The sequence below is a fragment of the Phaseolus vulgaris genome, chromosome 7 (assembly GCF_051622355.1).
Source record: "Phaseolus vulgaris cultivar YP4 chromosome 7, ASM5162235v1, whole genome shotgun sequence".
NCBI classification, from domain to species: Eukaryota; Viridiplantae; Streptophyta; class Magnoliopsida; order Fabales; family Fabaceae; genus Phaseolus; species Phaseolus vulgaris.
The window spans coordinates 9,480,552-9,508,512 of record NC_143504.1 but is presented as its reverse complement, the minus strand read 5'-3'; the positions used below and the strand labels follow the sequence as shown (position 1 = coordinate 9,508,512).

Here is a 27,961-nt window from a genome sequence, read left to right as displayed (position 1 = left end):
ACTTTAATTCAATATATATATGTAAATATATAATTACACAAGCATGCTATTATATTTATTACGAAAACTGGACAACAAAAGGTGAAATGAATGGTTGTGATTTTCAAAGTCAATATCCATCCAAAATAATTGAAAACGTGAAAGTTATTATTGTTTGACCAGAAGAAAAGTTATAACAAAACACTCTTTTATCCATTAATAGATAATACTTTTAAACCTTTTATTGAATAGAATTTGTGTGTAAGAGATTAAGATGAACATAGTGACTTGAATTTACGATTTTTTTATTTATTGTAAAAAAACATATTACAATCTTTTACATCTAGGTTTTATAGTATATTTTTTTACTAAAAAAAAAGTATTTAATGTTTTACTTTTAATACAATTTTAAGTGATTTATTTACTATTTTTTTAAACAAAATAGTTTAATATATATTTATGTATTATTGTATTTTTTCTGTTGTAATAATTAATTTTTTTACTCCGTGTATTACTCAAATAAAAAATATAATTAAAAAACGATTTTGACTCAAATTAAAAAAAGTAAAAAAGAATAATTTTCGTTTTGAAAGACATTTAAAAGTAAATAAATAAAAAAATTTCATATTAAAAATATCACATGTATTCCGCGTTTTGAAAGAGTTAAAGATTTAAAAAAAAAACAAAAAGATTACTTTGACAGTCCTAAAAAAATACTCCAACCTAATAACTAACTTTAATAATATAATCATACATATTATAATTTAATATTAAAAGAGAAATAAATATTTATATTTTAATGATGTCAAACGAATATATTTTATTTTTAATTGGGATCAAAATATCACTGCTGAAAAGGAAGATATGACCGTTTCCACATACATGCACAGTGCAGTTTAATGCATGTTTAAGATCGAGTTCACAGTTTCCGATAACATTTTAGGTAATAAATGTAGAGCCGTTTAAAGATACATATAGTAGTAAAACACATTGTAGATATTTGGATGGAAGAAGAAAAAGAAAGTAAAAATGCTTTAAAAAATAAAAAAATATTTAGAATATTAAAAGAAAAAAGTTGGATTAAAGTTGGTAAGTGGGTTGTATAATTTGAAAGCATGATGAGAGTTTGTGAGGAAAAGCAGAAAAGAAAATGGCAGAAGATTGTGTAATGATCCGAAAGAGGATGTAAAGTTTGAGAGTGGAGAAGAGAGGATGAATGGGTATGGTAAATTGGTGGTGGCACGTGTTCTAGCCACCCTATTTCACGATTTTAAGATCCAAAAATATCATGAATTGGCCTCCTTCTGCCAAGGCAATGGGCAACAACACCATCACCAGTGTCTGCTCCTACCATACCAGTACGTTTTCAACTTCTGACCACTATTTAAGATTCTCCAGTTATTGCTCTTCTCCTCAACCTTTATAACTTCATCACTCCATTACCATTTACACATTCAAACACCTCATATTTCTTTTATATTTTCATAAACAAAAAGAAAACTCAGGGAAAAAAGGGGAAGAGATAAAAGAAGAAAAAAGTATGAGGAAGAGAAAGTGGACCATTCCACAAAACATTGCACCATGCCAACTGCATGTATAAGATCGCCACGTAGCAATTCCAAATTGGTACTTCCACTTTAACGTGGCACTGCTATGGGTTCTGATCCCTCCATAAATACCCCTCATATTCCTATCCCTTGTTCCTCTCACTTCATTCATTCACTCCTCTACCAACTTCACTTCCTGTTCCTCTCTTTTCTTCACCATCATTTCTTCCCTCTTTTTCAACTTTCCAAACTCCTTCCTCTCTTTTTGTCTCCCCCCAATACTTGAGAGACCATAATGCCAACACCAAATGGAGACTCCTCTAACACCAATCTCCCTCCCAAACACAACCCTCAAGAATCATGTGATCTTCCTCCTTTTTTGTCTTCTTCTTATCCCATCACCCTTAAGGTATTTATTATCACATTATTCATAAGCACAATAACTAGACTTATTAATCTTAGTTTCACTTCACTATCTGTGCTTACTTTCCCTCACCTAATTTTCCTTCTTTAGTGCCAAAAAATTAATACAAACTAATTTTCATGAGTTCATGTTTTCATGCAACGCAGTTCATGGACGTAGCATACCGGTTGAAGATAGAGGACAAACAAAAGACCGGAGGGAGCATCAAGAGGTTGTTTACGCCGCACCAATCATCACCGTCTGATCAAGGATCAAGGGCAGGCGCGCCGCAGGAGCGAGTTATTTTAAAAGGCGTGACGGGAATAGCACACCCAGGAGAGATCTTAGCGGTGCTAGGCCCATCGGGGAGCGGAAAATCGACGCTCCTAAACGCGCTCGCGGGGAGGCTCCATGGAAACGGCCTCACCGGAACAATTCTCGCCAACTCCGGCAAACTCAACAAATCTGTTCTTCGGAGAACCGGGTTCGTTACACAGGACGACATCCTCTACCCACATCTCACGGTTCGCGAGACGCTGGTGTTCTGCGCTATGCTGCGCCTCCCGCGCGCGCTGCCGCGCGCGGCGAAGGTCGCGGCGGCGGAGTCGGCAATCGCGGAGCTAGGATTGAGGAAGTGCGAGCACACGATAATCGGAAACAGCTTCATCCGCGGCGTCTCCGGCGGGGAGCGGAAGCGCGTGAGCATCGCGCACGAGATGCTGGTGGACCCCTTGCTGCTGATACTGGACGAGCCTACCTCCGGACTGGACTCGACGGCGGCACACCGCCTCGTGGTGACGCTCGGGACACTGGCGAAGAAGGGCAAAAGTGTAATTACATCGGTGCACCAACCTTCCAGCCGTGTGTACCAGATGTTCGATAAAGTTGTGTTGCTATCGGAAGGACAGTGTTTGTACTTCGGCAAAGGAAGCGACGCCATGCGGTACTTTCAGTCGGTTGGTTTCGCGCCGTCTTTTCCCATGAATCCGGCGGACTTCCTGCTCGATCTCGCTAACGGTACGTCACCGTTTCTGTTTTTTCTTAACGAATTACGGTTTAACTTGTTACAACTGCTTGCGTTGTGTCGGTTTCAATTGCTTTTGCAGCTGTTTGTTGTTTATTTGTGTGAATTATTAGTGGTGAGTGATGTTGGCTTGGAAGGAAGTGTTTGTGTTTGTGTGAGATTGATAAGTTGATATGATATCTATCAATCTATCTATCTATCTATTTTTTTTAATTGTAGTGGGGGGTCATGGTATTGGTAATGGATATTGTAAGGATTATGGTAATGTGTATAGTGTCATGGTGTGGGGTAAAATGTTTAGTATATGGGCACGATGGCTGAGCATGTGTTCCTAGGACGAATTAGGGAAAGGGAGTCTCATACTTTCAAATTATTTTTTACACCATACAACTTATTTTAAAAATATAATATAATAATTACATTCACTTTATAACTAATTTTAATAATATTAAAATATATACTAGAGTTTTAAATTAAAAAATTATTATTATTTTGAGTTGTCAGTGATATTTATTTGTTGAGTGTGAAAATACCATCATCCCACTAATTAATAAACGTCATTCGGGCAAAAGGGCAATAAGTTGGACAAGATATCATGTTCTGTAACTCTCGGTTCCTTCTTGCCATGATTGCGTGATACTATGGTCCTCGACAACTGGTTTTCTCACACCCTTTTTCTAGTTTGTTAAAAGAATCTACATCCTGCTTTAATACTACAAACTCAGTTTTACTTCCAATTTTTAATCTAGTTGAAACCCTAGAGAGGAAGAAAGAGTGAAGGTAATGTTATCTAATTAAAAAAGACGTTATAAAGACAAATAATTAGTATTTACTTTTAAGAAAATAAGTATTGATAGTGTATAATATATTCCATCGTTTCATTTTTCTAATTACAAATAATCTCAATTTCTGGCAAGTATTTTTAGGATGTCATTATAAAATACAAATAAAATATTAATTATAATAATTAAAATTGGTTAATGTTTATTATTTTAAATATTGAGCAAAATATATTAGGGTTCTATTCTATAATTAATATTCAGCGGATTCTCTCGAATAAGACTTATCAAATTACTTTTTATTTCTTCCCAGTTCCTCTTCCTTTGCCGGGTCTCTTTAGTGGAAATTTAGTAGTGATTACTCTAACAATATTCGGATCTCTCCTAGAACTTAATAGGATGTAGTTAAAAAAACCTTGTAAATCACCTTTTTTTTTTAAATGAGTTGGCCATTTGAACTTTGATAGTGGTGATGTCGATTATTGAGTGTAAAGAATATTTAGTAATAATAAAGATGATTTTTAAATTTTTTATAACATGACATCTCTTATTATATATTTTCACTTTTCTCTGTTTTTCGCTTGGTGTAATAATTTTTCATTCAATAAAGGTATATTTTAGGTATAAGCTAGGGGAGAAAGATAAAGATTTCTCCTTGAGTGGAACGAATCGATTAGATACGTAATGGGTTTTGATTTCGATCAATATTGGGATGCTTTATATAAACAATTCACTGATGCTTACCACGTGTCCTCTTTTCTTGGAACTGTCTGTCGTTGGCTCTACTTTTTCTTGCCTTTCTTTGTATGGCCAGTTAGTTTTCCTTTTTACGGGGCCAACCTGATTTGACTCCTTATGCTTCTGGTTTTTCCTCTCTTTTTTCCTCCAATTTCTTCATCTCTCAATGGCCAAACCAAATTTGTAACCATTACCTCCTCCAGCGAGGCATGCAATTTTTTTTTCTTTCAGTTAACTTTCAGTTAGATAAGTAAATTTTTTGAAGTCTAGATTTACCAATGCATTTTGGAATTAAGCTGGACGTACCTTCTTTAAGATTTTAAATAATGAATTTTTCTAGGATATGGAGGGAATTAAGGGTGTGTTTGATAATGGAGAGGGAATAGGAAAGAGAAGAGAAAACAGGAGAGATGGATAATGGGAAATTAAGTGATTGGATAGATCTCCTCAGAAGAGTGGAGAGTAAGGGTGGTTTAAGAAACAAAGAAAGTAGTTTAGAGTTTCCGATTCCCAATCAAATTCAGTATGGTGTCAATTTTTATGTGGGTCCGGATATATTCCATATTTAGAAGAAAAATAGTAGGATGCATATCATTCGTTCATGGACTTATGCAGGCGTGGCCCCTTGTTACCATAACCATCAACTATATCCTTTCAATAGGAACAACATAATCTGATATCCTTCAGAAAGAATAACATCAGAATCAACAATCCTTTTGTTGTGATGTCCAAAATAGGCATTTGGTTGAGCTTGTACGAGGACAAAAAATTTATTGAGTAGAAAGTAACGTCTTGGTGCAGATATAATTCACAATTCACAAGCAGACTCTGTTTTCAAAGTTACACTGGATAACTTTGCAGTTTTCTATTTTCTTTTTCAACTAAACGTCTTTGTTTCCGTTTCTATGTCAAGTTCACACATAGCAAACAATTGGTTTTATAAGATATGAAGTTAGTATAAGCTCTGTGAATAATTTTGAAGTTTTAGCATCTGTTGAAGGACAGATGTAATTGGAGTAGGCTAGTGTAATAATCGTTGAAAACGGCATGCCATGTGGACTAAAGTTATTTGTGGGCTGTCAAAAGAGAACGAACGTGCATTGGTATAAAGTTGGAAATGCTTAGGTAGTGGACCGGAGTCTTTGAGTTGTAGATAATTGGCCTTTTATTGGTGCTTCTGTTTGCTTCTTTTGGTATAGCTAGATTTTGGTTGGTGATATCACTAAGCACAACTCTGATTAAATATTTCATAAACTAGTAACTCTATGGTAATTGCTCTTTGACTAGGTATTTTTATCTTATATGGAGTTCAACACCTTGGGCACTAAAATATTGTTAGGATATGTGCCTCTCTTAACCTTTTTCGTTGATTCTTGGGACCATGATGATAATGTCGATATTAAGGTTGATGACGCCACTGATAGCGTGAGAAACCATGATGCTGCTGTTAAAAGGAAAAATAATACGAAGAGCACCTGGGAAAGGTGGCACACTAAATCCTTGTCTACCCTTAAAAAGTAGTGATAAAATTCTCAAGTAATTTACACCTCTTATAGGTATATTGTATTCTGTGGAGGAGGTTAAACCTTCAGGGGTATGAGGGGTATTAAATTGGGGTTAGGATTTATGTTTAACAGTATGTTCTATGTTGAGACTTTGCATTGCTTTACATGTAACAGTTGTACGTTGATGTTATTTCCTTTAATAAAGCTACTCTTTGCTCCTAATGTTTTATATATTAAAAGTTAAATAGAAAAGTTATTTTCCTTTCTTATAAATGCTTAATTTTGTTATAAATTAATCTTGATCTACTCGAGCACATGGTCTTGGGGGCTGTTCCGTATTCATGATTGCATCTGGGAAAAAAAACTTGACCTTCTCTTCTTTGACAATGATCTGGCCAATTTTGCAGTGATTCTCTTTTCCCGTTCACTTTGTTTCTTTTTCTCTTTTCCTCCCACTTTTTTTAGAGTCTCTTATCTTAGGATCTGTTAGAGAGCTACACGTGTTGGGTTGCTTTACATCAATATAAACATTTCTCCCCGAAAAGTGATGTCTGATGGCAGAAAGGTGTAATGAAATGAAAGTAAATAGCTACATTGATATTATGCAAATCAAAGTGGGAGCTTGTGGCCCAGTCAGCAGTGCCAGCACCAATCTTAGTGGAGACTCACCATAACACTAACATAAGTCAGCTTTTACGAGTCCCACTATCCTATTTAAGCACGTTCATCCCCCTAATCAGCCCTTTTTGAATAATCAAAGTACTTGTTTAATTAATTCAAACATCTTTTCACTGGTTGAAGTCTTCAATCTTTCTCGTTTTATTGTGGATTATCCGTTTCTATTCCTACTTTGTCGTGGTGGTGGTATGCTATTCCCCTTTTGCCAACTAGTAATATGAAGCTAGCCCCGGCCCGAACCTATTTCTAAATTGAATGCAATCCAGATTCTAAATCAAAGGAGAAAAAGGGTGGTGGACATTAAATGTTAATTAGTAACACTTAGAGAGACAAAGGTATATATGCTATAAAAAGACAGAAATAATAATGATAGAGTGTTTGATATGGATATATATTATCACTAGACAATTATTGTGGTTTTATTTTCTGGTTATTTTGCACCTTTCCAGTTGTTTTATTCACATATATAAGAAATCTTATCTCCATAATTGGAATGCATAATAGAATAATGAACTTTATATAGTTTTACGAGGGGGGAATTCTACGATATTAATCAAGTTTATCCTTGAATCCTGCAGGTGTTAGCCACGTCGATGGTCAAAGTGAAAAAGATAGACCAAACATAAAGCAAAGCCTAATCCATTCATACAACACAATACTGGGTCCCAAGGTAAAAGCTGCCTGCATGGACACCGCTACTGTTCCTACAAAAAGCACAAACCCTTTGAGAAGCAGCTGTTCGAAAGAATGTAGACGTAGCAACAGGGTTAGCTTCTTTGATTGGTTTTACCAATTCAGTATCCTACTCCAGAGGAGCCTCAAAGAAAGAAAACACGAATCCTTCAACACTCTGAGAGTCTTTCAAGTTATTGCTGCAGCACTATTAGCTGGTTTAATGTGGTGGCACTCAGATTACAGGAACATTCAAGATAGGCTTGGCCTTCTCTTCTTCATTGCCATCTTCTGGGGAGTCTTCCCGTCTTTTAACTCAGTATTTGCATTCCCTCAAGAACGTGCCATCTTTATGAAAGAGCGAGCTTCTGGTATGTACAAATTGTCCTCATATTTCATGGCTCGAATTGTTGGAGACCTGCCCATGGAGCTTATTCTCCCCACGATTTTCCTCGTTATTACATATTGGATGGGTGGATTGAAGCAAGATTTGTGGGCTTTTGTGTTGACTTTGTTGGTAGTGCTTGGATACGTGATGGTTTCACAGGGTCTTGGGCTTGCTTTAGGTGCAGCAATAATGGATGCCAAACAGGCTTCCACAGTGGCAGCAGTGACAATGCTTGCATTTGTGTTGACAGGTGGATACTATGTCCATAAGGTGCCATCTTGCATGGCTTGGATCAAGTATATATCCACAACCTTCTACTGTTATAGGCTGCTGACTAGAATCCAATATGAGGATGGCAAGAAGATATCATATCTATTAGATTGCTATCATGGTGATAAGGGTGGCTGCAGGTTTGTTGAGGAGGATGTGGTGGGGCAAATTGGCACTCTGGGCTGCACTGGGGTGTTGCTTTTCATGTTTGTGTTCTACAGATTATTGGCTTACCTTGCATTGAGGCGCATCAAGAGTTGAAAAATTCTGATTTGGTTCTTTTGGGAAAGCTTAAATTAATTCAGAGAAGGATGGATCAATTTGTTGGCTCCTAGTGCAGCAGTGACCACTAGTTGATTCGTACTAACTGTAATGAAAAGAATGAATGAGAGATTTTCTGTTGTAATTGTAAAGTTAGAGAATCAATTAACAAGAAAAATTGAAATGAAGAGAGAAGAGAAGTGTAATTGTAGATTTGGATTTCAAATCTCTAAGTTCATTCTGTATTCGGAATGTTAGGGGAAGAAATAAAGAAATTTCTTCTTAATGGAATATATATAAATAATCTTCAAGTTTTTTTACAGCTCTTGGCTCTTAGCTCTGCCATTTCTTTTCATTCGGAAATCCGTAATGGTAAGTATCGGAAACATTATTAGTTGTCCAAAACACGTCCACCACAATATTGTAGTGTTTAACGTTATAAGTTTTAAAACAAGAGATGAGTTTATATTATCCATGGTACCTAAGTTTTGATTATTAATACTTTGTATGACATGTATTAAAAATAATATAGTCATCTCTATTTTGTGCAGCTCCTTCCAATAGCTCTGAAAAATTGAAAAGTAAAGTTCAACTTCCCACCATTTACAGAGTGTCTGCTATGCACCAGCAGCTTTGGAACATTCAAAATGTTATACATGGTGATCTTCCCCTACACCAGCGTTTAAGAAAACCTTTTGTGATTCAAATGAGAAGTTCTTCTTCTGGGGGTGGGGTGATCACTCTCGTAACATTTGTTGAGTTTTTAGTCTATTACAGAGGTTCCATACAGTGGTTGCAAATGGGGAATATGCTATCCTATCCTTCTCACCATCCAGATCAATTTTCCTGCTATCAAAGCTTTAAATGGGACTATTGTAACTTTCATATAAAGCAGTACAAATCCTATACTATTTCCAATTCAAGAAAATATTTATTAGAGTTTTTAGAACTTTAAATTTTCAACAAAACATTTACTAATGTTTTTCAATAACTAAAATTAATAAATTCAAAATTACTAATTTAATCCTACTACCTCGTTTGAAAAAAAAACACGTGTATATAACTTTTCGTTAAAATTATAATTTCAAAATTATATTTTAATATTTTTAAATAAAATTAAATATATATTTAAATTTAATTAGTAATTTCAAATGCTAATATCAATAAAATATTTTTAATTATTTTTAAAATTTCAAAAAACATGTATAACAAAATTTACAGTAATTAACATTACTAATTTAACCCCAATGTTTGATAATGTAAAAACATTTATAAAGTATAAAGGTTTACAATTTATAAGAAAAAATTATAATAATGTTAGATGCAAATATGTAAATATTATAAATTCCACAAAATAACATATATTATCATGGTGGTGGACTTATATTAGAAGAGATGAATTGATATTTAAAGATAATGTAATATATATATATATATAAAATTAAAAGAATATATCATTTTTACCATGATAAGATTGTTTGAGTAATATTGTGCAAGAAAAATAGTTGATTTTGGTCTTCTTCCTTACTCAAACGTTAAAATGCTATTAATAACAAATTGTACATAACCACTTATCAATCATATTTCTACGGAAAAATAAATGATAAATACTTAATGTGATATTTTTTTTCTTTAAATGTTCACTTATTATTTGAATGACATACTTATACGTCATATTACTTAAATAAGTAAGGAAAGTATCTATATCGAATTTCTTTCCCACTAAAATGAAATTATTCTCTTTTAACGATATGCATATATGACACTAAAAAACATTGACAACAACTAAAAACTTTATCAATTCCTCCATTTTAACAAGTTAAATACATTACATATTAATATATAAACTATTAATTGATACATAATTAATCACGATCCAAAAATTCACCAATCATAACAATTTCTAGTAATAATTCCTTTACAATTTCAATTACCATCTAATTCAATTTACTTAACCATTAGTAACCTAACTCAAATTTAAAATTTAACAACTAGTTTTCAAACTATAAGAGCATAAACAATTATGCCAAAATTTTGACTATGAATCATAGGATACAATGTTTCACGGGTAATTGAAAACACCTTATTGCTTCCACATATAAAATATGTATTATAAGAGAAAAAATAGTTAGTCTATAGAATCTACAGTTCTATTAGGAAAATTTCTAACCTCTTTTACCTTAAGATGACTTAGGAAATATATAAACTAAATGGTTGAATGAAATGTTGATGGAAGACATCACCAAATATCTTTCATTGACTAAAATTTAGAATTTAATAATGGAAGGCATATGCAAGTTATGACAACTTAACCTTACTCTATTTTATATCTTAATTAGGTTGTACTCTTGAAAATCACCTTAGAAAGTATATAAGAACTTTAGATTTTGTTCTTGAGTAAATGAAAAAAAAAGAAAGGAAGAAGAAGAAGAAAAAATACAGTTTTTGACAAATAAGAGTTACACTTATAACTTAAATTGAAGAAAGAAATTTATCTTTTTTCAAATTTTTATAGTGACGCTCATTTATTACTTTGATAAGTTCAGACTTTATTTCAACTCCAATCTTACACTATAAATAATATTTATTATAATAAATATTACATACAATTAATCATATAAAAAACTGAAATCCTTACGAGTATGATTTTACTTTTTTTAGATGCAAATAATCTCCTTTTCATGAAGATATTTATAATAGTTTTGAAAAATATTTTTTTTAATAAAAATATTTATGAAAATTTTAAATGAATGTATTAGTAAATATGAATTTAATAACCCAACTGTTTTCAATTATTTTTTTTAATGTAAAATTTAAATAAAATATTTATAATATTTTAAATAATTAAGTATGCTAAATTATAAATTACTAATTTAATCCTAAATATTCCAAACTTGGAGAACATATTTATAATCATATTTAAAATTTAAAATTTATATGAAAATTATCCTAAAAAATTATATGTAATTGTTGAATTACAACTATTCTCACTCTAAAAAAGATAGTTATAACATTTGAAAAAAAGAAGATATTTTTTTGTTACAATATATTTTTAAACAATTGAAATAAGTAAATTTGAAATTACAAATTTCACTTCAACTAGTATCTGCTTTCATAAATCGTTCATCAAAATTTAAAAAAAAATCAAAATTAACCGTGTTAAATGTTTATATGTATATGGATCAAAATAGAAATGCGTTAACCGTGTTAAAATTAATAATGAAAGGAAAATCAATTACATCAAATAAAGAAAAGTAAAGTAAATAACATTTATAGTATAAAAACCAATTCAACAAACTTTGACTAAATTAAGAATTTGTGATACATTATGAAATATAAGGAATTTAATATTTTTTATTTTATAAGAACTATTATAAAATTATATGTAAAATAAATTTTAATAAGTAGTTGCTAGTTTAAAAATATTTTTTCCTATGTTATGAGAATTAAGAAAAGTTTTAAAAAAATTATTATCAATATATTGGTCTAACTAAAACTTTTTTAAAACTAAGTAAAAATAAGAGAGTTTCAAAATTGCACACATAGGACAAAATCTTTTTTAAACAATTTCTTAGTTTCAAAACTAAGAAATTTTAATTGAGACGTGGACTGTTTGTTTCTGCACATCCATAGGTTCGTGTCTCACCCCATAGATAATGGAAAAATACTTTTTTATCCTTCTTGTGTCATCCATAGAGTAGCTTCCGGATTATGTAATGCAGACACGCATTTGAAAAAAGACTTTTGGATTACATAATCTCAAAACTAATCATGCATCTGAAAAAAGACTTTCGGATTATGTAATCCGGAAGCTAATTACGAATTTGAAAAAATACTTTCGGATTACGTAATCCAAAATATCATATAGGGGAGAAAAGAATATATGGAGGTGCATAAAGAAACAGCCTGAGATGTGTGTAGAAAGTTCAAAGAAAATCCAAATTCATATCTCAATTTTTTATCAGAGCCCACAACTCTTTTTTATTGACTTTAAAAACATAAGAAGTATGTTAATATATAAATCTTTTGAAAAATAATAAATTATAAAGTGTATGAGTTTTGTGTCTTATATATAAACGTGTGACTTAGTCTAAAAAGATTTAATTGAAAGTATTTTAGGTTTAATTTTTAATTTAAATTTTATGGGATATTTTTTTATATATAAGGAATGATATAGTAGTATTTTAAAAAAGAGTGAGAATAGAAAAGTTTTGAAGTAAATTGAGGAAGGGGGAGTTTGGGCCTTTACATTTTGGGTTGTTTAGAAATATAGTTTGGGTGTTTGTTCGTGCATCTCATCAAAGTTTTCCTGCACCCCATCAAAGTTCTTATTGCACCCCCATCAAATAAGTGAAATGATTAAATATCCCATATAATTCATCCTTATTTCTTAAAAAAAATTCTGGAACAAAAATTCAGAAAAATTATTCTAGAAAATACATTCCAAAACATTATATGTATTTTGGAAAATTTATTCTTCAATTCTGAAAAAACGTTTTTCAAAAATATATTTGTTAGACTCTGGAAAGTATGTTCTGGAAAGTTTTCAAAAAATAATTTTAAAGAGAATAAAACAGTTTTTTTCATTTAAAAAAAAGGATAAAATAGTATTTTTGAATAAGTTCTCTCCTTTTATTTTTCTCTTAAAAGTAACAATGGAGGGGTTAGGGTTTGAGTTAGTTGAGAGTTTGATGGATTTGAACTCTTTTTATGAGTTGGTGATCACGTTTTGATTATGTAAAGTGATATAGAAGTTCGTAAATGTGTTTGGTTCCTCTCTTTATTCCACTTTTGTTATATGTTTACTTTGTAAACCATGCATGTGTGAATAAATTGGTACATTTCAGAACTATTCAAAGTTTAAGAAATTTGAAACTTCTTGAATAAGGTTTGTTTTTATTAAGATTAAAACTGAAAAATATTTAAAATTTGATACATATAAATAATATACGCATAAATATTTTAATATTATTAGGAAGAGAGAATGTATAGCACAAAAAGTTACATGATGACGTATTAACGTAGTTAATAACTGATAACTAAAATATAAGTAATTGAAACATGTGAAGTACTCATTTTAAATCCTTTGCATATGTAAAGGTATTTAAAATGGCTTAGTAGTATAATAAAAATACACTACACCAATAATAATAATAATAATAATAACTAATTTACTAAATAAAATCAAACACTTTAATAAAACTTTAATTTCATGAATTATTTTTTTAGTATCTAAATTTCATCTGTCAGGTGTTATATAACATCTCTATTTATATTATTTAAAGACTATATCATGTATTCAATATCTAATTAAATATTTATGTTTATATGTATTAATCATACAATATTTTAAAATATATATTCCTATTTATAGGAATTTTAACATTTACATATTTTAAAAATAAAATATTAAAACAAAATAAAATATTTTATTAGTTTATAGTGAAACTTTATCACCCACAACTTCATCGACTCTGGTGTAATACACGATCACCACAAATAATATGGTAAGTTAACAATTTTTAAAACTTCTAATATAACTATAACTTTAAATTACAATCATATAATTTATGACTGTCATACATTTCATTATATGAAATCAGTCCAGTGTCTATAAATAATTCATACTCAATATTCCTCATATTAAAAATTTATTGACCAATACATACAAACACTTTACTCTACTTATAAAAGACTCATGCTTTTAGACTTAGAGATATGCATATGTCATATTGTCATACTACACACACACTATGTGGCTATGTGTCTCAAAAGTACTTGATTAAGCCAATAGTGGTTTGGAGCCAAGAGTGGCCACAAACCCAAAGAATACTTGAAACGTATTTTGTAGCCTTAGTCTCCCGATATGTAGTTGGAAAGGTACTTTGTGAATATCATTTTACTGTATAAGGGTTGGACCACCCTTGAAGTGGTCCCATTTTATTTCATTGTTATTTGCTGATAAAAAAAAGCCTTAGTCTCCGTAATGAAACCTAATCTAAATTATTGTGTATTTCTCTATTTCCTAATCTATCTACATTATAAGTAATTATTGTTTGTACTAACTTAGGAAGGAGAGTTATTGTGAAAAGCTTTTAAATTTGATAAAAATATAATTCAATCATCTCTTATTCTGTTTTTCCCTATTTTTACATATATTTTTTTCCTTATTACTTCAAAACTATAACCTTGTTGTCAAGTACAAGTTTGAGAAATGATCATCGAGCCATCAATTCAAATGACCACCCAACAATTTCAATCTTGAATAAATCTAAACAACCTAATGAATCACACAAAGAGTATTGGTTACATTATAATGAATTTTGTTATGCTCATATACATATCCTAATCAATTGGAATGAGGTTAAACAAATACTTGAGTAAGTTATCCAACAACTTGGTTTTCATTGTGTTACATATAACACTAAATGTTATAGTAGTATAATTGATTACGTATTTTTTTGAAGATTGGTCTTACAAGTTAACAACATTAACAACAAACAAGTTTCACATGAGTCTTTTCCATAATGGTTTAAATGATATGCAAGTGTCAAGATCCACAGTGTTTATATTTTGTTAATACAATCAAATTATTGAACCTGATTCATATGACTAATACACAAGTTAATGATGAGAGGAATGAAATGATTGATCCAAACATGAAAGCATTAGTTTGACGACCTAATTCATGTGCAACATCATGGAGCATGTACTTTGTTAATAAGTATAAGTTCCATACAAAGATGTGGAGTGATGGTAAAAAAAACTACAAATTGTGGAGTGCATGTAAACCTTGTTATCAAAGGAGGAGAAGACAACTTCTTTAGTGTCGTCAAACATATTTGTGAATTGGAATATTTAGGAATGAGTAAGAAGATTTCCCTTTGCTATATTGTCAATGGTTTAATCCAAGAATGACTATTGGCACGAGAGTTTATTCACAAGCTCTCAAACCAAATATAAAATCATAAATATAAAGCATAACATATTTTTATTTTAATATTTAAAATTGTTGTGATTCTGTGGGTTTTGTGGTTGGGAGTCCAAAAGAGCTCATTCAGAATCGGTGCATGTCATCTTATAAATGTATTGAATTATTGAGAACTTCAACTTTGCCTCTAGTACCCACTAATGTGATTTAGGTTAAAACTTTAAAAATAATTACACAAAGTTATTGAATTTGTTTTATTGTGAAGTTTGTGTTTGAAAATGTATGATATGAATTTGAGATTGAACACTAGAATAGTTCCACACATGGAATTAATTTCAAACATGGAGTGTTTAGATATTTTGCAAGTTGTTTTGCAAATGAGATTTCAAATTATGAGTCTATTTGTTTTGTTCTTGTCATGTGATTTGTATTGCCTTTGTTCTTGTCATGTGTTTGACACTGATTGTGTTATTGTAATGTGTTTTGTTATTTATTGTGTTATTTGTTAATGACATGTTTTTGCATCTTCTCATATACAATAGATTCTAATGGGATCCGATACAACATATTAACTCATTGGCTTGTGGGTACTTCAATCTTTCTCTCTAAAATCCAAAAATTCTCATCACTTAGCACTTTTATTTTCTATTGTATTATTTAATTACATGGGACTTCTTTGTAAATTGTCTAATCTAAAATATTATGAGTTTTTAATAATTTCTAGATATCAAGCTCAATTTGATTTGTATGTGTTTGGATTTTAATTAGTTATTGTATCCATTTTATATTCATGTGTTATTAGTTATCACTGTATGAAAATTATTAAATAAAAATTAATTTTATAGACAAAAAATAATTAATTACTATATTAAATAAATTAAATATTTATTTTAAAAATTAAAATAATTATTAGTATTTAAAGTAATTCTATTATTAATAAATAATTTTTAAAATGTTAACTAATTATCTACCTAAGTTTAAGTCTTCTCTAACAACTTCTCCTAGTAGATTGAAGATGGAGTTGATTATCTAACCATATTTATAACCTCTAATAAAGGGTGAAGATGGAAAATATAATTACTTTTGTGTACAAGGTTGAATAAAAAAAAATAAACTCTAAATATATCATTGCAGTAATGAATATTGTTTGTAATGAATATCAATCATTTTTACAAACAAAAATTAATATTACATCACTTACAAAATTACAATTTTTAATAAAATTATGTTTTTTTACTATTTATAACAAGATTTAATAACTAATATTTTTTATTTTCATTCTTACACCAAAATGAAGTTCAATTCTCACACACAAAAATATTTTATAATCTTGTAAAATGTGTGATTATTGTGAATTAATCAAAGGTTATAAAACCCATACATAGAAGAAAAGGCCTGGGACTCATTTTTATATATGGACAACTTAAAAAGAAAACTATACACACTAATCGTTTTCATCTCTTTTTTAGATTTTCACGTCACTTACCTACTCTTCTCTCGGTTTATCTTTCTTAATTTAGATTATATATATATATATATATATATATATATATATATATATATTATACCTGAGTGAAAAGATGGGGCCCAGGCACGGTCGGTTGATGTAGTGTAGTTGCTGACGTGTCGGTCTTCTTCTCTTTCAGTCGGTCGCTCCTTCTTGGTGTCTCCTTCGGTCGGGCGGGGGAGGGTACCTGCGAAGGCACTCCGACGCTCAAGTAAGTGTGAGATTCTAAGTGTGGTTTAGTCAGTGAATGAAAACGTACCTTTCTCTGGCTTGAGCACATATTTATAGGATTGCCTAATGGGCTTTCTATTCCTTGGGCTCAGGGAGGTTGTGGATAGGTCCTGTCAATCGTGCTCCGGAATGTCCGGGGAACATATCTTCTTTAAACGCGCATTCCTTATTCTTCGGAGGTGTATCTTAACCACTTTTAGCTGTCATACATGCCTCACATTTATTGTGGCTTCGGTCGGTCGGCCACGTTCGTCCGGTGCCTACCGATACACTTGCCCCCAGGCTCGAGGTGAATAAATGCCGAAGAGTCGTAATGATTGCTTTTTCGAGGTGTCAGGCATTAAATGTAACGGTGTGATGGGACGTTTGCTTTTGGTCGAAGACGGCGGAGATGAATCCGGCGGTGTGGATTAAGTGACGTTTCGAATTCCGGCTGATATGGGTCGTAGGATAAGAGGGGATCTAACGGATGGGGGTGAGAGGCAAATGCTATAAATAGCAGCCCCAGTTGTAGGAGGACCACGTTTCCTTGAGTTCGGCATCCGAGTTGCTCCGATTGCCGAGTCCACTTTGCGAGTTGTTGCGTTGTACGAAACATAGTTGCCGACCGAGCTGTATATTTGTGAACGAAAGGTTAGTTATGTCTCAACTTTCTTCAAATAGAGCTAGTAGGGAGTCGAGTGAGAGTGGGGAGTCATCGTCCGGAAGTGGCGAAAGTACGAGTGGGTCCGTGGGTCCGAGTTATGAGTGGGTAGATAGTAGCGTTAGGAATATACCCACTATTTTCAAGACACCGGACGACTTGGATAAAGTGATAGCTAGGGCCCCTGTCGTGCGGTCGGGTTTACCTTCAGATATTCTTATTGTCGAAATATGTGGGTATACCGACCGTGTCTGTCATGGAAGGGAGAACGCTCCGGTAGATTTCTTTTATGTTTATAGTACGTTATTCGTTGATTTGAAAGTGACGTTGCCGTTTGATGAGTTCACGATGGATGTGCTACGGTTTCTGAATCTAGCTCCAACCCAACTTCATCCGAACTCATGGGCGTGCATGCAGGCCTTCCGAATGGTGTGTCAACTTTTTGACTTGACGCCCAGAGCGGAAGTGTTTTTATTTTATTATAACACACATTCGTTCAACCCGGTAAGTTGGGTGTCGTTGACCAGCCGTCCGGGGTGTGTACGTTTTGCGGCTTTCACCACGTCCTACAAGAACTTCAAGGAGCGATATTTCAAGATATTTGTGGAGCCGGAAGGACGAGAGTATTTTTATAATAATGATGTTACCAAGTTTCCATTCCATTGGACCCAGAATCGGACTGTGCTTAACACGAGTTCCCGTACGGCCCTGTCGGCTTTGGATAAGGCTGTTATGGTGGTGTTTGACCAACTCCCTCACAAGTTACCTACGAGGGAGATAATTTCGTTATATGCGTCGTCCGATCCCTGGGCGGATTTTATTGGTATGTGATTGTAAATTTGGTTTGGTTGAATAACTCCATTAATAGTGTTTAATTCCTGTGTGTTTTGCAGAAATCATGAGTAGGGCGGACGCTTCCTTGCATGAGTATATGAACAAGCTGCGCCAGAGTAGGGATGCTCAGTCAGCTTCTGTCGACACGGCCGGGGTGTTGGCGGCAGTTCCGTCTACAACGATTCTTGCGGCGGGGGCCTCGATTGCTGCTAAGAAAAGGGGTCGGCCTCCTAAGGGAAATCAGGACGGCCGAGCTGGGCCATCCCGAACAACCTCTGAGCCAACGCTGTTGGCGGTCGGCATGGATATAGCTGCCCACCTGCAGGCGGAGCTGACCGCCGAAGAGAATGAAATTTTTGCCACCATCCCTACAACTAAACTGATGGTGGAAACATTGGAGTTACAAAGCCGGGCGCTTATGGCAAGCCGGACGGTGGTCGAAGAGCTCGAGAGAGTGACGACCGTTACCATACCTCGGCTAAAGAAAGATGTGACCGAGGCTACTCAAGCCACGAAGATGTCGACCGAGAAGGCCGAGAAGTTAAAGGTCCAGTTGGAAGAGAAGCAGACGGCCTTAAAAGCGCAAGAGGAACTCACGAAGAGCCTTGAGGCGCAACTGAAAGGAGGAGCCGACCGGGAGGAGGCTTTAAAAGCGGAAGTGGCTAAGTGTCACGACTTCATGCTTCGCATTAGCGAAGAATACTTCCGGTTGGGCATCCAACAAGTAGCTTGTCTGCACGGTACGCCACTGGAGGACGACCGCTATGACATTGAGAAAGTGGTGGTCGAAGGAAAACTTGTGCCGACCAATCCTGGCGACATCAATGAGGAGGCTGAGGCGGAGACTCCGGGACCACAACCGGACGCCTCGTTCGAAGAATTAATGAATATGCCATAGATAATTGCTGGACCCGGCATGTGGGCATCGTACAATAGTTTTATTTTGGATTTGCTGATTGGCCGGATTGATATTTTTGAACCTTGTTGTAAGTAGATTTTATTAAGTTGGATGCCGGCCTAGGCGTAGTTGATTTCGTTAGCAACAATGCGAGTTAATCCTGATGTCGAACGAGGCATAAGTAATTGCAAAATAAGTGAATTCTGATGTCGAACGAGGCGTAAATAAGATTGACTACGTTAAAGTAATGTTAATGCGTATGCCGAACGAGGCATAAATAACTTAAAGTAATAAGATAATTCGGATGCCGAACGAGGCATAAAGAATCCTGACTACGTTAAAGTAATGTTAATGCGGATGCCGAACGAGGCATAAATAATTTAAAGTAATAAGATAATTTGAGGCATAAAGAATCCTGACTACGTTAAAGTAATGTTAATGCGGATGCCGAACGAGGCATAAATAATCCTTATTACTTTACAGTAATAAGTTAATTTGGATGCCGAACGAGGCATAAATAACCCTGATTAGGTTTAATTCAGATGCCGAACGAGGCATAAATAATCCTTATTACTTTAAAGTAATAAGTTAATTTGGATGCCAAACGAGGCATAAATAACCCTGATTACGTTAAAATAATGTTTATTCGGATGCCGGACGAGGCATAAATAACCCTGATTAGGTTTAATTCAGATGCCGAACGAGGCATAAATAATCCTTATTACTTTAAAGTAATAAGTTAATTTGGATGCCGAACGAGGCATAAATAACCCTGATTACGTTAAAGTAATGTTTATTCGGATGCCGAACGTGGCATAAATTGGGAGTAATAAAAGGAGTAGGAGACTGATTTTAATTTATAGTGCCTCGTTAAAACCTTCTCGGTCGTAAACCCTCCTTAGGGAAAAACCGACCGAGCGAGGAAAGAGTACACTTTTTATTAAGTTCAACTGTAATAAAATTTGAGATGCGTGGCATTCCACGTTCTCGGTATGTCCTTCCCAGATAAATGTTCTAAGTAATAGGCTCCACCGGCTACCGTATCTGCTATGCGAAAAGGTCCTTCCCAATTGCTAGAGAACTTGCCTCCTTCCTTCCGAGCGCTGCTCCGCATTCGCCATACTAAGTCGCCTTTGTGGAACAATCTTGGTTTGACTTTGGAGTTGTATCGTCTGGCCGCCCGAATTTTGCATGCTTCTTCTCTAATTCTACACTTGTCCCGGAGTTCGTTGATGAGATCGAGGCCGACCGAGAGGCTTTCCTTGTTTAGATGAAGATCGAGGGTTTGCCGACGGAGAGAGGGTTCTCCAATCTCGACGGGGATCATAGCTTCAGTGCCATACGTTAGGCTGTACGGCGTTTCTTGTGTAGTCGTCTGAGGAGTACAGCGATATGCCCATAAGACTTCTAAGAGTTCTTCAGTCCAGTTGCCCTTTGCTGGGCCGAGACGTTTCTTCAGTTCGTTCAAGATGACCTTGTTTGCAGCTTCTGCTTGTCCGTTTGTTTGTGGATGTTCGACTGAACTAGCGATGTGTTTGATGTGGAGCTTCTCGTAAAATTCAGCTAACGTTCGGTCGGTGAATTGCCGACCGTTATCGGTGATGATGATTTGTGGAAGCCCGAAGCGGCAAACGATATTTTTCCATATGAAATTTTGAACATTGCGGGCGGTGATTGCAGTCAGAGGCTCGACTTCGATCCACTTGGTGAAGTAATCAATGCCGACTAGTAAGAATTTACATTGGCCTTTACCGGGGGCGAAAGGACCAATGATGTCCATACCCCATTGGACGAACGGCCAAGGTGATAACATAAAATGGAGTTCCTCAGGTTTTTGATGGGACAAAGTGCCAAACTCTTGGCATTTAAGACATTTTTGGACGAAATTGGTGCAGTCACCTTGGACGGTCGGCCAGTAGTATCCGGCCCGGAATACTTTGGCAGCCATTGTCCGTGCGCCGGAGTGAGTTCCACAAATTCCTTCGTGCAACTCTTGGACGACATAGGAAGCTTGGTTTTGTGTCAAACATTTAAGGAGTGGTTGGGTATAACCTCGACGATAAAGGTTGTCGCCAATTAAGACAAAACGGGCGGCCTGCAGCTTCATGGTTTTTTCGCCGAGAGGACTACATGTGCCGTCGAGTAAATATTGCTTGATTGGGGTAATCCAAGTAGATTCCGCGTCGGTCGTTAGGCATTCCTGTAGGTCGATGCTTGGGCATGCAAGCGTAACATGGATGACCGACCTATGCATTCCTTTACACTTCGTGGTTGCTAACCGGGACAAGGCGTCCGCGCGAGTATTGTGATCGCGTCGAACGTGCTGCATAGAAATTTCAGAAAAGGTGCTCATCGACTTTTTGACTAAGTGATAGTATCACTGTAAAAAGCTTTCTCGGACTTCATATTCGTCATTAAGTTGACCGATGACTAGCCTGGAATCACTTCTACAAATTAACTTAGTGATTTCCAATTCTTGAGCGAGGCGTAGACCGGCTAAAATGGCTTCATATTCGGCCTGATTGTTTGAAGTTTTGAAGTCGAATTTTAGGGCTTGCTCGATGACAATCTCGTCGGGACCTTCCAAAACGACTCCAGTGCCGCACGACCTTTCGTTGGAGGAGCCGTCCACGTATAGGACCCACAATGAGTGTTCAATCTCGGCTGAGGAAGGAGTGAGTTCGGTTGCGAAATCAGCAAGAGCTTGCGACTTGATGGCCCCTCGTGGTTGGTACTAAATATGGAATTCGGATAGTTCTATCGTCCATCCGATCATTCGTCCGGCTAAATCTGGTTTAGTGAGAATCTTTACTATGGGGTAATTTGTCCGAACAATAATACGATGATTTTGAAAATACATCCGCATTCGTCGGGCGGTAATAACGAGAGCCGTAGTTACTTTTTCGATCGTTTGGTATCGGATTTCGGCGCCATGGAGGGCGCGGCTGACGAAATAAACTGGTCGTTCTTCAAAATTGATTTCTTGCACTAAGACTGAACTGACGGCTTCGTGTGAAACAGCGAGGTAGACTATAATGGGCTCTCGGGCGTCCGGTTTCTGGATGACCGGCGGGGAAGATAGAAAAGTTTTTAATTGGAGGAAAATTTCTTCGCATTCGGTCGACCATTCAAAGCGGGATGCTTTTTTCAATAGTCGGACGATGGGTCTCGTTCGTTCGGCAAGTTTAGGAACAAATCTGGATAGAGCGGTGAGTCGGCCGATAAGTCTCTGAATTTCCTGAATGGAGTTGGGACTTCTCATTTCGGAGATAGCTTTACATTTCTCGGGGTTAGCTTCGATGCCTCTATGAGTTAGCATAAAACCTAAGAACTTCCCCCCCTCGACGCCGAACGCACACTTGTCAGGATTGAGTCGCGTCTGGTGTTGGCGGAAGGCCTGAAAAACTTCTTTTAGGTCAGCAATGTGTTGTTTGCATGAGTCGGACTTGACGACAATGTCATTGACATAGACTTCAACATTCCTGCCGATCATGTCGTGGAATACATGGTCCATTAGTCTTTGATAAGTGGCCCGACATTTTTGAGTCCGAAGGGCATAACTTCATAGTAGAAGTTATTGGAATCAGTCATGAAGGCTGTCTTCTTTCGGTCGGCCGGGTGCATTTGGATTTGATTATAACTTGAGTAGGCGTCAAGGAAGCTGAGGATGTGATGTCCGACCGCTCCATCAACGAGACAATCAATGGTAGGTAGAGGGTAAGAGTCTTTTGGGCATGCCTTATTAAGGTCCGTGTAATCAACACACATTCGCCATTTTCCGTTTGTTTTCTTTACCATAACCACGTTGGCGAGCCATGTGGTGTAATGGGCTTTCCGAATGAATCCAGCTTGTAATAATTTATCCGCTTCGTCACGTGCGGCTTGACGTCGTTCCTCGCCTACATGTCTTTTCTTTTGAGCTATTGGCCTAGCCTCTTTATACAGTGATAGTCGGTGAGTGATAACCTGTGGGTCTACGCCAGGCATATTCGCGACCGTCCAGGCGAACAGATCGGCATTTTTAACGAGTGTCGTTCCAATGGCCATTAGGTCGTCCGGCTTCAGCGAAGTGCCGATGTGCGTAGTGTGGCGATCATTGCGAAGCGGGAATGGATGCAAGTCTTCTCCTGCTTCCATACGGGGATCGTCCATACGAGGGTCGAGGTCAACAAGGGCTATCATCTGACGACGGGACATGTGCCGTCCGGAACGCCGAGTGGGAGATCGTCCTCGTTTTTGTGGGACTCGGTCGTCCAAATTGGTTGTGTAGAGTCGTCGAGTTGGCTCACTTTTCAAACTTGCGACATAACATTCTCTAGCGGTTTTTTGATCGACATGGATGGTTGCAATGTCGTTAGTGGCCGAAGGGAATTTCATGGCTAAGTGTGGGGTGGAGACAATGGCTTTTAATCTGTTGATGGACGGTCGGCCGAGCAGGATGTTGTAGGAAGTCTGGGCGTTAACCAGTAGATATCGTACGTTTATTGTTTTGTGGAGACCGTCTTCCTCACCAAAGGTTGTATATAAGTCTATATACCCCTTAGTGTCGACCCGTTCACCTGAGAACCCTACAATTTGTTCGTTATAGGGTTGAATATCTGATTCTGGGATACGCATTTTCTTGAAAATTTCCCAGTATAATATGTCGAACGAGCTACCTTGGTCGACCAAGGTCTTGGCAATTGCGAACTTGTCAATTTCTACAGTGATTACCATAGGGTCGTCCTGGGCTGGATCTATAGCTGAAAAGTCATCGTCAGTGAAGGTGATCAGAGGTATGTGTGGACGCCTCCTTGTGGTAGCATGAGCGGACTGGATGTCCCGGAGATGTTTCTTTCGGGCGGAATTTGAGCACTCGCCACCGGCAAAGCCTCCGGCTATATAATTTGCTTCGTGGTTCGGTTCGCCCAAGTTAACGGGTCCAGCAATCATGTTGATGACTTCGCGGACTCGTTGGCGAGGGCGGGTGTTTCGGTCGGGACTTGTGCTGCGGGCGCGTGTACGCCGAACGAGGCTTTCACTGCGTTTTCCGCGAAGCCTGATTATGGTCGGTTCGGCGTTTATAATCGTTAGGTATGACCGGTCGACACCACGAGATGGACGGTCGGTACTCCGTGGTGGGGATCTTGAATTCCTTGTCCTCTTAACGAACTGTCTCAAATGACCAGCCTGGATGAGCTCTTCGATTTTGTCCTTCAACGCCTGACATCCTTCGATCGTGTGGCCGAAGTTTCGATGGTATTGACAATGCTTAGCGGTGTCTGCATTCGGTGGCGTTTGATATTGCTTCAATATCAGGATTAAGTCTGTTTGTAGTGCTTCATCTAGGGCTCGTCCCCTCGGCACAGTTAAGGGGGTGTAACTGTTAAACCTGGGGATTCGGCCTCCTCTGCTCCGGTCGGATCTTGGAGTGATTCGGACGGTTCGTTCGGTCTCGACTTCTCTTTCTTTGTTCGGGGTTTGATCTTTGAGGACTTCAGATCCGACGGTTTTGAACCGTTGGTGGTAATCGATGTGTTCTTCGATTTGCATGAATTTGGTTGCTCGAGTTCGAAGGTCTTCCATGTCTTGAGGCGGCTTCTTGATGAGACTTTCAGTAAAACGGCTCGGCCGGATGGCCGAGACCAAATGGTGCAATGCAACTTCCTGCTTGAGTCCTCGGATGTGCATACATGCTTTGTTGAACCTATCTAGAAAGGTTCTGAGAGATTCACCTTTTTCTTGTTGTACCGCTAGGAGAGACATGGAGGACATGTGATGCGGTCGGCTGGTGGCATATTGAGTGGAGAATTTTACAGCTAAGATGTCAAAGTCGTCAATGGAGTTCGGAGGCAGCTCTGTAAACCAGGTAAGAGGTTCTCCCTGAAGGGACGTGGGGAATACTTTACACCACACATTATTATCTGTGGTATACAAAGTCATTTGCGTCTTGTAGACATTTAAATGCTCGTCCGGGTCGGTCGAGCCGTCATAGAGTTTAATAGCGAGACCTCTCCATTTGTCAAGAAGTGGTGTGGTGATAATTTCGTCTGTAAAAGGATGACCCCTTTTACTTGACTTTCTTTCGACTGTTTCAGCTCTGGAAGCAGGATTGGTATTGGCCGGTGTAGGTATGAGAGAGGCGGTTCGGTCGGCCATATGGGATTGGCCTTCTCGTTCGGGATTATCGACCTGTTGCTGGAGTTGTGCATTCTGCTCTCTTAATAAGGCGATTTCTTCTTCTTGGCGGCGTCTATCTTCTTCATGTTGACGATGGTCTTCCATCCCCTTTTGTCGCAGTTCCTCCATCTGAGCTTGGAGGGTTTGAATCATAGTCATCTGTTCTGCCATAGCGTCGTTGTTGTTTCTTGTCGCAACCATTATATCTTCAAAAAGTTGAAGATTTGCCTCGGCCCCACGGTGGGCGCCAATTGTACCTGAGTGGAGAGATGGGGCCCAGGCACGGTCGGTTGATGTAGTGTAGTTGTTGACGTGTCGGTCTTCTTCTCCTTCAGTCGGTCGCTCCTTCTTGGTGTCTCCTTCGGTCGGGCGGGGAGGGTACCTGCGAAGGCACTCCGACGCTCAAGTAAGTGTGAGATTCTAAGTGTGGTTTAGTCAGTGAATGAAAACGTACCTTTCTCTGGCTTGAGCACATATTTATAGGATTGCCTAATGGGCTTTCTATTCCTTGGGCTCAGGGTGGTTGTGGATAGGTCCTGTCAATCGTGCTCCGGAATGCCCGGGGAACATATCTTCTTTAAACGCGCATTCCTTATTCTTCGAAGGTGTATCTTAACCACTTTTAGCTGTCATACATGCCTCACATTTATTGTGGCTTCGGTCGGTCGGCCACGTTCGTCCGGTGCCTACCGATACATATATATATATATAATTATAAAACAATTAAAAATGTGTATAGAATTTTAAAAATTGGAATCTTATTACAGTATAATTTTTGAAAAACTCATAAATGAAAGTTACTGTTTTCCATATTATTTTGATAAAAAAAATATTGAAAGTCAAGATTTAACAACAAAATATCTTGACCTATTTTGTTCATTTGTCTTACTTCACATTCGAAAACAGCAATTCCAATTTTGTGCCACAAAAAATTAAAATGGGGAAGTTATCCACTATCTTTTGAGTTAGGTAATCAAATCAAAATATATTCAATTAGCATAAGCCACATGGCGGAACTGAAAATGTACTATAATCAGTACATGATCATCATTAAAATTTCATTCTATAATTTCAACCAAGAATTCATTCTATAACAACAAAAAATATTGGTTAATCCTACATTTATTTTCTATACTTCTAATCCCTAAATAATAAATGGGATAGAAACTAAAAGAAGTTTTTTATTATAAAACTTGAGAAAGCATACCAGTAATTAAGAACTATAAACATATATGTACGAATAAGGAAAAATGATACTATAAACATATATAACGTGTAGAAAGTCCACCAAAGGTTTTATTCTATAAAAAAAATAGTTTGGTCTGAACAACTGGGTGAAAAGTTGTACCTGATGATGTTTTTTTTAGAGTAGCAGTAGGAATTAGAGGACAGACAATTGTGACTTACTGATAGAAAAAATTGAAGTGTAGCAAGAAAAAAGTAGAGTTTAATTAGTGTGTTGAAAGTGAAAATTTAGGAGTGAAGGGAATGGGAGATGGTGAGGTTTTAGGGAAGTAAATAAAATGAGAGTAGAGATGTTGAAACATATGGTGTGTGCATTTATGGTTTGATGTGTAGATTTTGAGATTAAATTGAGGAGCTACTCTTCTAAATGAACACAGACAACAGAATTGAATTAAACCATTAAACCTGCACTGCACACTGCACCTGCAATTCCTCATCTTTGCCCATCCAGCCACCTCCATCCATGTGATTGCTTTCTAACCACTCTTTATGGTAACCTCCCTATTTAAAACATGCCTTTATCATCCCCATCTTTTCCATTTTCTCCCCTCCATCAATGCTATGGGTCTTTCTTGTTTCTATAATATCATTCTCTTTTTTTCCTTCTTCTCCCACTAACCACAACTTTTTTCCCCCTCCAACCTCCATTAATTCATATATGTATATATAATAGTTTTACATTTTCATTTAATTATTGAGTTAAATATGTTTTTCGTTCTTGTATTGCACCACAAAATTTATTTTCATTCGTGTTCTAAACTTTAAACTCTGGTGATACTTGTATTATGAAAATAATTAAAATGAATTTTCATGTGAAATGATTGTTAATTTTATTTAAAGATTATTAGTTTTTTTAAAATTTATTATTATTTTAATTTGACTTGTAATTTTAAATAAGTTAAAGAAGAGAAATTTCAAATTGAACCAATTCTATATACGAAAAGATTCATTTCAATAATTTATATATTACAAATACTTCAATATTTGAATGAGTACGAGAATAATTTTGTATTATAATATAAGAACGAAATACATATTTAATCATTAATTATTTAAAAAAATGTTAACTTTTATATTAATGGGATTCAATAGATTAAAGAATAATAATAATTTTTTATACTAAAGTCATCAATATTAATATAATAGTGTTTTTAAAATATAGGTATATAAATGATTTTGATTAGTTTAACTAGAAGTGCATAAAAAATAAAGTATTTGTTTGTTTAAAGAGTACATGTATCTGCCTGTGTGCCTATATAATAAAATGTG

The 27,961-nt window shown here is 35.9% G+C and overlaps 1 protein-coding gene across 2 annotated transcripts; it reads left to right on the top strand.

Annotated features, from left to right (window-relative positions):
* The first annotated feature begins 1,279 nt into the window (after positions 1-1,279).
* Positions 1,280-8,562, top strand: ABCG25 (ATP-binding cassette family G25). 2 transcript variants are annotated; one of them, XM_068634395.2, is made up of 3 exons: positions 1,280-1,935; positions 2,097-2,946; positions 7,232-8,562. In XM_068634395.2, the coding sequence occupies exons 1-3, from the start codon at positions 1,822-1,824 to the stop codon at positions 8,242-8,244; spliced, it is 1,977 nt and encodes a 658-aa protein (XP_068490496.1). In that variant the 5' UTR covers positions 1,280-1,821; the 3' UTR covers positions 8,245-8,562. The 2 variants fall into 2 exon arrangements, with proteins under 2 accessions (XP_068490496.1, XP_090161130.1); XM_090305004.1 differs by lacking the exon at positions 7,232-8,562 and adding an exon at positions 5,758-6,214.
* Positions 8,563-27,961: the final 19,399 nt, after the last annotated feature.